The sequence below is a fragment of the Hoplias malabaricus genome, chromosome 8 (assembly GCF_029633855.1).
Source record: "Hoplias malabaricus isolate fHopMal1 chromosome 8, fHopMal1.hap1, whole genome shotgun sequence".
NCBI lineage: Eukaryota > Metazoa > Chordata > Actinopteri > Characiformes > Erythrinidae > Hoplias > Hoplias malabaricus.
The window spans coordinates 31,389,268-31,401,463 of record NC_089807.1 but is presented as its reverse complement, the minus strand read 5'-3'; the positions used below and the strand labels follow the sequence as shown (position 1 = coordinate 31,401,463).

Sequence of the window (12,196 nt, the reverse complement as noted above, 5' to 3'; positions counted from 1 at the left end):
TAGCTTCTGTTGCTGAATTTGGTCTCACTGATAATTGAAAGTAATGATTAGGTGCTAAACAGTAATTAAGAGATAAGGAGCTGCTAAGACTTGTATACCATGATATTGCCTTTTCCAATTAAGAACAAATGGCTTATAAACCACAGTTAAATCCAGGAAATGTATGATAATCCTAACATATAAATTCTGTGTAGTTCTCTTGGCACTAATGTTTCCATTCTGCCATTCCCTTTCTGCATACACTTGACTTAGCTCATCAGCTAATAGGTTATATAAGTTCTTCATTAGCTGGATCAGGTGTATTTGGGTGAATTGAGAACAGTTAAGGCTGTACATGGCAGTGAATCACCACAAGCAGGATTAAGAGCTATGGGAAGAATAAGAGAACTGGCTGGTGGTGGTGGCAGTTCTTTCAATGATGAGCTGTGCAAGTCAATACACACACATCATCTAGCTTCTATCAAATCAATATTTTAACCCTGCAAATCTGTCATCTTAAAAAAAAAAAAAAAAAAAATATATATATATATATATATATAAACACTCACAAAGCAGCTAATATTTTCTTACAATGACAATAATATTACCATATAAAACAGGCTTAAATTGCATTTTTTAAATAACAGACTAAAAAATGAGTTAATGTCATGTGTGAGTCTACAAGTGATATAATATAAAGGTTCCAGCCTGAAGAAGGTAAAGAATTGACATGTAATCCCATGCAACTGGAGGCATGACCTGAAAAGGGTAAGAACGTGTTTTGTGTAGGAAACAGGGCTTCATGGACAATCCACGACAGGAGTGTGCGGAGGGCAAGGGATTTAAAAAGTGTGCATAAAACCTGGCACACATACCTTAATCTGAGATAAAACAGAAAAAGCAGTTAGTGATGCTGGCATATTTTCATTTTCCACATGACTTGTAGACATGCCAAATGTTGGTGGCCCTAATTTATCCACGGTATTCTTCGGCTGAGCTCTGATATCCAACTGGGTTGAATGCTGGGTTGGAGGTTGATGTTGAGCCCCCCGTCGATTCCTGCCATCCCAGGCTGTTTCTCTACTGCACCTGGAACCAAAAGCACCCCCCACCCGAGCATATACTGGTCCCTCTGCTTTGGGTCGTGCCCCCTCTCTGTTGGGGTCTGTGCACCGTTTGCCTGGTTCCTGTCCGAGACTTTCTTTTTTCAAAGGAACACGGCATGTCTTAGGCTTGCCTTTTCTCTCATTTTTTGCTGTTCTGCTGTGCTGAGTGGCCCAGTGATCCCATGGTCGGTCCTTCAACTGCTTCTTCTCTAGATTTGGTTTGGAACTGTTTTGCGGAGACGGCATTTGCTGCTGGTAAGTTTCAAGTTTCTTTCCACTAAGCATCTTTAAGTTAGCAGGGCTCAAAACTCTGTATGTAATCTCATCCAAGAACTGTGAGAACTTGAGTTTTTCCTCTAAGAGCCGAATTTTCCATTCAGGTGGCACAGAACTGGGTGAAGCAGAAGATGCAGAGGGAGTGCGTCCTGGGGGAGACATCCCTGGCTCCCTCTCTCGGTCCAGGGACAAGCTCTTGGGCTTTCTGCTGCGACAACAACTTTGACTCTGTCCCAACACCTCTGCCGACTTGGACTTGCGTAGACTGTCATTGGTGTGTACTCCTAGCTGCTGTGGATGCTTGAGAATACCCTTGGGAGGAAGAGATGGTGCTGAGAAAGAAGATTTCTGGTTATGATGCTCTTGTCTGGGAGTAAGAACCTCTGCTTTATCTTTGAAAACTAAGGAGCGCTCCCCGCTTCTGCTGGATAGGGATGGGGAACTGCCACGGATACATCGCTGCGAGCCGTCTGAAGTAGGAGGGTCCTCTTCAGCTGACAGTGTCAGGTGTTCTTCACTGCGGCTGATATATCGGTTCATGCACTTCTGTTGCTTGCAAGGGAGGTCTATCCTCAGAGCACCATGGCTAAAAATCCGTGGAGGGGGGAGGACAGTGAGCTCCAAGCTAGAGAGGCTAGAAACATCCAGTTCGCTGTCCGAGGCTAAGGACCATGATGATGAGAAAACATCTTGGGCCTCTGGACTGTCCAGGCACTTTGGTAAAGGGCCAGTAAACTGTGTACGCTGCAAAATGGGAGAATGTTTTTGGAGGTAAATTACCTGACCAGGATCTGGCTGTGTTGGTACAAGAAGGTTGCCAATAGCTGAGGAACTCCCACTTAGGTCCTCCCGAAACACAGGCAAACTGTGACGCGTCTCACGATGTTGTGGAGGCGCCTTGCGGTAAGGCTTCCGGGCTGGGGCGGTGCTTGTCATTCTGGGAGCTCAGCGTCAGTCCAAACACTGCCAAAAGACAAGCATAAAGCACTGTATAAGCACCAGCCCGTGGTACTGCCCTGCACAAAAGACTGCTTCTTTGCTCTCGTTTTCCCCTGGCTCCCCACCTCCACCTCCCAAAGCATCTGCCATGAAAAAGCAGTTTGAATCAATAGGCTTTGATGAATGCAGCAGCACTGGGCAGTAACCAAAAAAAAAAAAAAAAAGCAGACTGTCAGAGCTTGGGAAAAAGAGGGAGGGGCATGCCACTTCAAATAACCATCAAACATCTGTCAATGCTTGTGTTGTGGTGTAGAGTGCTTTTCAAAAAATCTGCCTCTGGAGTGCACAGCCACAGATTGTATAATGTGTGTGTATCATGCAAAGAAAGAAAGGACAGTAGGATGTGTGCCTTGCAAGAGAAGCAATGAAGACACTAAAAACCAGGGAGGACAAGAGAAAAAGTGGGCACACCCTGCAGCGACCCTCTGCTTACAATCTGAAGAAGCTTGTGAATAGAAAAACTGTTAAACCTCTGCCTGCTGACTGACTGTATGATGCTCAATGATCACAAGAAGCTAACTTTCAAATAGGAAAACTGGGAACATCATTTCATACTTTCATCTGACTACCAAATATCTTCTTCAAAGTTAGAAAAAAATATACTAATATAAATATTAGTATTATATATAAGTGCAATATTTGACAAAATTTGTTTGGAATTATGTTGTTCAAGTGTTTTCAAAGCTTTGCTCAATTTAAAAAATCAGAATGTTATTCTCCAACTTTGATTCAACTCAAATAGTATTAATTCCTTAAAGAATATCATACTGCTTAAAGACAGCACTGTTAGATTAAATATTAAACAAAGCCACAGTAGGCTTATGAGATTGTGTTCAATACATCATCCAACTACATCCCCTAGCCAATTCAAATTTCCGATCTGTCTTTGAGGCATGGAAGAATCCCTTTCCAATGAGGAATATGGTGCCACAAATACTATCTGATGAAAAACATGGTAATGGTTTTGTGTTCACTTTAGAATAATCTGAAGTAATTTATCAGAACAAAGTCATGAACATTAAAACAGATTAAAACACACACTTTATTTTGGTGTTTGGGGGTGGGGCACAGTCATGCATACCTTCAGCTGAACATTATGAGAATGTGCGAGTGTGATACCACATTACACCTATTTAAAAACAAACAAACAATTGCTTTCCCCATGTAGAACTGTTAACTTCCCAGGGAGAAAGTCGGGGATATGCACAAACACATATAACACACCAACATTCTAATGCCGCTTTTCCAGTGCACTTCTCTGCTCAATTTTTTTTTTTGTTTTCCACTAGGCATATCTATCTGGTACCTGATATGGTTCCAAGCGAGTAAGGACTAAATGTTAATTGTAAACCTTGCAGAGCGCTGATTGGCAGAGAGACTTGTAAATCACCTTGAAACGTAGACATCTAACACAAACCATCCATCTGTAAAATATCCAATTTACAGCAGCAGGCACATACATTTTTATCTGACTCACAATGGCAGCTTGTAAAATTCTGCCATGGATTTTTGAAGGAGGTTGAAACATTCCTTGGACTAGCTCCAGCAGAAGGCGGACAAGCAACAAGGAACAAAAAAAAAAAAACACTACTGCTCTGTGAGAACTGGGGCACAGAATTGCTCAAAAATAAAAAAAAAATAAATAAAAAAATAAAAACACAAACATGAGTAAAAATCGCTTAAATGTTACTGTCACCAATGTTGTAGCTTTCAAAGCCCATGGTTCCCGCTAGAGACATCACCAGCTACATTTCATAGGGGAGCTGAGCTAATGGAAAAGCGACCAGGGACTAGGGCTGAAGAGTGTGTTGAGCTTTGCCAAGCCTAGTCATGTAGGTACCATGCAAAAAAAAGCACGACAAGGATCATTCACATTGCTTTTAAAATGTGTCCATGTTAAATATAGATATATTGTACATATTATATTATACATTGTCTCTGAATTTATTTACCATGACTGCCCACCAAACGCTTATGAAAAAAACACAAGCACCACCAAAGGGAATTGCAGTTTTAGTCAACAAAGGAATAGCATTCAATATTCTCATTAGGCTGAGTGAAGAGTGATGACATTTGCTTTAGTCTTAAAGATTTACGGGCGTCCACCCAAACTAGGCCAGGTTGACAAAGAGTCCCAGACAGTCAGTGATTCAATGGAACATTCATTCTGTGAGGAGGAAAAGAGACTGAAGTGGAGAGGCACATGAGACCAGATTTCTTTTTTAAGATAGCAAAAGACAGATGAGGAATCTTTTGTGCCTTTACAAAGGCTCAGTCATTTACAAGCAATACCTATAAAGAGGGGGAAAGTGGGTGGGAGGAGCAAAAAGAAAGCGACCTTGAGATGACTGCTTTTACATGTTTTACCAGGACATTCAATGTTAATATTAACAACCAAAGAAAACTATCTATCTTTAGTCCCAGCTATCTTAATCTAACTAGCAATCTTTTAGTCCCAGCTTGGCATCTACAAGTTATTGGGGAGACTTACTTTGCAGGTAGATGTGGTCATGACTAAATAGGGGTGTGGGGAGAGGGGAAGGCAAAACTGGTGTTTGTGTGACATATTTGCAGTGATGGTCCATCAAGTGAAACATCCCTGTGAAGCAGGTTTTTAGGTTTGTCAAAAATATATATATATCCTCCTTATTAGAAGTCCTTCAAAGTAATTTAGATTTGAGGATAAATTCCTTCTTTTTGAAAAGTGGCATAACATCTGTCCAGTGTGATTAATACTAACTTGCCCCACTCAGTTAGCAAACCCAGTGTAATTTAACCTCAAATCAACCTGCTCCACTAGTTACCCCAATGTGATTAAAACACACTCTGTCCCCTATGTGAACTAACCCAGTGTGATTAAACTTTGCTCAGCAGGCAAATTGTCTCTTTTTCAGTTGCAGTTTCTGTATGCTTGCGAAGAGCATTAATGCTTTCATTGCTGCCGACTTAAAAGTTTAAACTTTCTCTTTTACATAATCACTAACACTCTGTAGTTTGTCACAGCAGAGTCATGTAGAAAATGAACTGATGCTATGGTCGAGTGAGTGAGTGAGAAATAGAGTGTGTGTTTGGGGGAAGGGTTGCCCTTTTTCACTGGATGTACAGCAGCACAGTACGGCAGAGCCAGGCCTTGGACTCCATTGCTCACAGAAAAGAAGACTGCTGTAGAATGTGGCCTTCACACACGTGCCCACGCAGTAGCTGCAGTCTTTTTTATTTATTTATTTATTTATTTATTTTTATAAATGTAATGCACTTACTTTCTTTTCATTGCCAGGCAATGTGACATCTTAATGGCAGAGAGAGAAGGATTCAGATTCAGTAACTACACTTTTTGTGCTTTACTTATATTGTAGACCTTCGCATGGATTAAGCATTTCTAAATGTTAATTAATGAAAAGAAAGATGATATCTTCAGTCATAATTTAGACAAGGCCTAGACAATAGGATGACTGAAAACGAATGTTGACTATAGTGGACAGACAACTTAAGATGACATTTTACACACACTATCAAACTCGTGCACACACAAGACCACAGTATATCCAACTCAATGTCCTGTCATTTGTTTTCAACATGTTTTCTACCATGGTCTGTGATATCTCTACATCAGAATAAAATAAAGCTTTGTGAGATAAGTGACAGGAGTGAGTACTATTAGAAAACATTGTGTAAGAGTATGTAATATGAAATCTTGACTACTACATGTCTGTATACTGTTGTTTAAAAAGATAACCAAATGAAAATATAACGCTGTGTGTCTTTTCTTAGACATTAGCCACAACAACGTTACAGGTGGTCCAGAGCCTACCCAGAATCACTGGGCGCAACACAGTCAAACATTCACTCACACACACAGACCCCTACGGACAATTTTAAGTTGCCAGTCCACCTACCAATGTGTGATTTTGGACCGCGGAAGGAAACTGGAGCACCTGGAGGAAACCCACGCAGTCACAGTGAGAACACAAATCTAATTTTCATAGTACTGTTTAAATAAAATTTTACATGAATTCATTACATCAATCTCCAAAACAGTAAACCTTTTTTACCTTTGATGGAAGTCAGTGCAAAAATTTTTATTTCTAAGTACTTCTGAAGCATTTCTATTGGTTCATTCATCACGAAAATTTCACACAGTGTGAAGGACAGCTGATGTGTTTAAATGATATAGCAAACTAAAAACCAACAAAATGAAGATATGTGATTTTCATTGGACAGCTAGGATTGAAAATGTAACTTTGGAAAATATCAAACTTAACTATCTGAAGCAACGCACATCCACAAATAAGAACATTGGCACCCCAGTTTCCAAATCCCAAGAAACACTTCATAATGCTAACTTGTGGACTGCCGAAGCATGTAGCTATATAAATTGAGCAAAGGACTTTGTTTATCACTTGCACAAGAAATGACAAGACCAAGAACCGTAAAAAAACGGATACTGAGCCAGATCTGTATTTACAGCTCACTGATCTAGTCCCTTCCACTGCATGGCTAGACTCAGTAATTACACACCAAAAATATTTATATATATATATTTAGTTACAATTTTAACAATTTTAGTGAGTGTGTCATATAGGTGGTATATGGAGGTTTTGGGTTGATAATGGGTGGGTCTAGGTCTAAAATGAACCACTGGTTTAAAAAAACATTCTGTAAACCGCTAAAATTAATGGCTCAGGGTGGCTCATGAATTAAAGAAAGCAATACATTATGATGACACTTATTTCTTCCACTCTAATAGACTTACAAAAAGTAATGACAATATACTTGGCGTCAAATACTAGCTAAAAAAAAACAACTGCAAACAAAGTTACAAATTACTTACACAAGATTAAGAAGATTATGACAATGCATATTGAAAATAAGTAGGCTAATCAAATCAAAACCTTAAGAGTAGCATTTACACTGTACATAATGAGAAGATGCTCCATTTGAAAGATCATAAAGCAGGAAGTCAATTTAACAAAAGATACTAAATGAAACTTAAGGCCTTTTCACACAGAGTAAGATTTTTTTCGCACAAAAAAAAACAAACAAACAAAAAAAAAAACAGATGCAATTGATGATGTAGTGGAACCTTCACACCGCATCCGTTTCGTTTTTTTCATCTCAGCGCTTTGAAATCAGGGGAAGTATATAAACAGATATATTTATTAATGATGAATTTATCATTTTACTTTAGACACTGCAACTAAACACACACTGAATCCACCACAGTCTACAGAACCACACAGGAAGTTCAGCAGTGTTTCTGAAGGTCACTGGGGGAGTTTGAGGCTCTGCTTCTGCGTGTGGCTCCTCTCATTAAAAGGGATTATATTTTCTTTAACCTCCGGTTTTAGTACTCAGTGTGTTGACAATGTTTTAATGTTGTAACCATGACAATGGTGCTCCGATTGGTTGGCCTGATTTTTAACACATCCTTCAAACACGGAAAATAGAACAGGTTCTAATTCAAAATCTGACGCAGTGTTGCAGTCCACTGCAGGACACTTAATATACGTGTGTTTTTTTCTCTTTACACTCAGCTTTGACTTCATAGCAAATGTATCTGCTTTCTGATAATACTTTGCATTAGATGTACCACTTCAAAACAGCTTCATATTTTGCATATGAGTAGAAAGTTATAATTCCAAATGCTCCCTGCCAATCCTCCAAAACACTCACTAAGCAAAAATGGTGCCCAGTACTGGCAATACACAAGATTCCTTCAAGCACTTCCCTCCCCTTACTGTTTCTTTGCTTCCAGGCTCTGAAATGAACAGTCTTTCAGATGTTGGAGGTCCAGCTCCAGAAATTGCATCATGCTTCAAGGGTCTGCCTCGGTAAACATCAAATCTATGACAGTGAATATTAGTAGTACTAACACTTCCCTGTTGCCTCAGAGCCCTGAGGAAAAACAGCAGGTTTTGGGGAAAAAAAATCCCCAAATGTTACTTTAGTATAGGTCCGTCTGTCAAAAACTGGCCTCATCCTAATGAAAAGCAGGGTCACCAAATATAACTGAAGAGTATTCTTGCAATTTCTATGTTTGGAACACTGAATAACTGAGTAAAAAAGTGACAGAGTTAAAATAGGGCTAAGTGCAACTTAAAGTAATTAAAATGTCAATAAGTGTAAAATATATATATGTTTTTAAGTAACTCGTGTTCATATTTCAGAGGTGCAGGTGCAATCACAGTAGGCTAAAATGTGAGGCTCTTTTTCATCAGGGAGAGGCAGCATTTTTCTGCTGAAGCTGTCTGCATCCTCCTATCATTACAGAAACAACTAGGTTTCACTGGGGAGCCCAGTAGAGAGAGCTAGGGTTGGCCAATTAAGGCTATTTCTGGAGGCTGCCACTCCCAGCAATCCACAAGCCAATGGTGAATGTACACAACAAACTTTTAATTGGCTCTTCCTTCTAAATAATGATGAGCATACCCAAAAATGGAGATGGTGTTTCAGCAATGTCCTCATTCAGTTGTCGTCAGGCCCAGGGCATTCTAAAACACAACCAGCAGTAAAGAGGAGTTAAATACGACAAACTACATTGATGAGCATATAAAATATATACAAACTGGAATGCAATTACCACAGTGGGCAGGGGGGATGACTATTAGCAACATATAAAAGACAAAGAAGAAGCAAGACCTCTACAATATGTACGACCAAAAAATGGCATAATAATACATGAAAATATACAGTGCAAAAACTAAGTTCTGCATTTCCATATTTCATTCATTACATACATACATTACACACAAGTTTGGGCACCCCTGATAATTTTAAGGATTTTCCTTTATAAATTACTGGTTGTTTGGATCAGCAATTTCTGTGATATATATATATATATTATAGAAGACGAACAATGTGATATTTGTGAAGTGAAATTGAGATTATTAGATTTACAGAAAGTATGAAATAATTATTTAAGCAAAATTAGGCAGGTGCATACATTTGGGCACCCCAACAGAAACATTTAGTAGAGAAATAACAGCCTCTAAACACTTCTTATAGCTTCCAATGAGCCTATGGATTCTGGTTGAAGGTGTTTTGGACCATTCTTCTTTACAAAACATCTCCAGTTCAGTCAGGTTTGATGATTTCCGAGCATGGACGACAGGCTTTCAATAATATTCAGGCCTGGGGACTGAGATGGCCATTCCTGAACGTTGTACTTGTTCCTCTGCATGAATGCCTTAGTAGATTTTAAGCAGTGTTTAGGGTCACTGTCTTGTTTAAGTATCCAGTCCCGGCGCAACTTCAACTTTGTCACCGATACCTTGAACATCGTTCTCAAAGTATCTGCTGATACTGAGTCCATGCGACCCTCAACTTTAACAAGATTCCCAGTACCTGCACTGGCCACACAGCCCCACAGCATGATGGATCCGCCATTAAATTTTACGGTGGGTAGCAGTAAAATTTGGTGGCTTGTGTCCACACTCATTATATAATGGACACACACTCATTATATAATGGACACAAGCCAACAACACTCATGTTTGTCTACCGTAGTATCACTTTAAAATCACAAATTTAATTTCTGAAAAGAAAAACTATACATGTGGATTTGTATTTACAGATTGAAAGTGTTTATACTGAATTGTATGGTGAGGTGCTGTGCATGTGTCAGAACTAAACTCAGTATATATTATTGTATTTCAAACATAAGCAAGATGGTATTCATGCCTCAATTAAATGTAATTACACCTCTCTGCCAAATGTGGGGATTGTTTGGAAAACCAAGCACAATTATTCTTTGTAGCTGTAAACCAGAGAAAACAGAGTGAATTGAAGTTAAACAGACAGAAGCTAATGTTTTTTGGAGAACATGGAATGGATCATCACAAACAAAGAAAACATTCAATTATAATTGTTACCTGTATCCTGGGTTCAATTTACAGTATACTTCTCTTCACTAAACTATACAGCATAAAAACCCCAAGGGCTGCCTCAAAAGTACTATGTTGGAGGACTCCAGTGCTTCAGACACACCTAGACAAAAGATGAATGGTAGACTAGAAATTCAGCACTCTGAAAGGGAGACCTTGGTTACACATTACCAGAGCCAGTCGGGACTTGTATCTGTGCTGTGCATTTGAGCCTCACCAAAGGGAGTTTCAGATATGAGAAAATGCTTTATGCTTCACCAACATGGAAAACTGCAGTGAATAAGTCACTATGGTTTGTATGGAATACAGGCAGTTTCACATAATCTAATAGGAGCTGTGTTATTGTCACAGTCCAACATCTGGCATGGAAAATTTTCATTTTATATAAAACCAAATGGACAAAAACACTAGAACCCTTTCATGTACAGCAGATACCTGCTTAAATAAATGCTACGAGTATTGAACCAAAGTATCTGCAGACATCAGAATTGACACTAACTGCTAGAACAAAAACTACTGGTTTTGGTAAATTACAATACAGTAAATTCAAATACATTATATAATTGTGGAAAAAAAAGACCACATTACATTTTTTGTTATTTTTGTGATTTTGTTCAATCACCATGGTCCTCAAAAAAGTAAGCAAATGTGTGTTTTTATACATTTACGCAAACATGTAAACAAAATGATAATATTAATAATCTTTCCCATATTTTGGCAGGGCATATAAACCTTAACTTGAATTCATACAAAATTTGCAGAACATAAATATGTTCTGTGACTATATTGTTTCAAGCCATACTTGTGGAAAGAAAGCTTTGCAGCAGGATGTGACAGATAATAACAAAATGTGAAGGCCTGTGGTCGGCAGCCATGCATGACAGTCAGCTGGTGGTGCACTATAACCGAGCCACACAAACACAGACACATACTATCTGCCAAGCGTGCACACACCAAAAAAAAAACCCAATCCAACACAATCACAGGTTCAGAGGTATGACAGCTATGGCCAGTCAGGTAATTTAACACATCTTGGAAACATTCATTTTAGATTGGTCACTACCTCAGGTTACAAGCATGGCGATACAACTATGAACTTGTGTTGATATACACACACACACACACACACCTCACAGCATTCAGCATTTATACACAGATAAGGGGAAAAAAGGAAAGAAAACATTACAAAAACAGAACACTAAGAATGAATCTAACAAAAGATTTTCCATAGAGAACACAAATTAGAGAGACTTGGTGCTTTATTATTAACAAGCACCTGAGCAGGGTGAGGTACAGCTCCATTGGCCCATGCTCCAATCCAGTCTGAATAATTTAACGAGACACAAGTGGTTCATATAACCATGCTTCTGGAAAAAAGTTATTACCTCAAGGGATGTAAAGATGGGGAGATACAATAACTCTGCCCATTATGACAAAATCCAGTCACCAGACCTGTGTAGATAGTTTCAGTTCTTCAATTCTAAACCCTCCTCTCATAATGAAATGAAAATTGGGAAACAGGGTGTGACTAAACAAGGTCCTTTGCCAAACTAGTAAACAATAATGAGTAGCAGCTTTTGACTGCTAACCGATCAACACTGAAAAACATTGCAAAGTGTTCCTTGAAAATGAAAAGAAAAGGTCAAACTTACTACTGAACTGCTCAACATTTAAACTGACGAGTTCAAACATCCAAATGTGCAAAGAAAAGGTCAACTGAAAATGCTTCAGTTTGGCAACCACTGCTATTTTGACATCTACAATCAAGTTGTAACACATAGTAATGAATATTTCCAGGTTTTTTTTTATTTTTTTTTTTTATTATTTATTTTTTTTTTAAATCAGACCTTTGGACATTATTGATATATCACTCATATCACAGATGGATTAATATTTCTGAATTATATCAGAGCATTTATATAGTATATATACACAAAAGAAATCATAAAACAT

At 38.6% G+C, this 12,196-nt stretch overlaps 1 protein-coding gene across 1 annotated transcript in view; it reads right to left on the bottom strand.

Moving 5' to 3' along the window:
* The window catches only part of tjap1 (tight junction associated protein 1 (peripheral)), a 77,042-nt gene that overhangs the window by 30,784 nt on the left and 34,062 nt on the right, over positions 1-12,196 (bottom strand). Inside the window, exons 3-4 of the mRNA XM_066678776.1 lie at positions 8,790-8,851; positions 2,142-2,324 (exon numbers count right to left, since the gene is read on the bottom strand). Coding sequence (XP_066534873.1) covers positions 2,142-2,297 — 156 coding nt within the window. The 5' untranslated portion in view covers positions 2,298-2,324; positions 8,790-8,851. The remainder of the gene's footprint in view (positions 1-2,141; positions 2,325-8,789; positions 8,852-12,196) is intronic.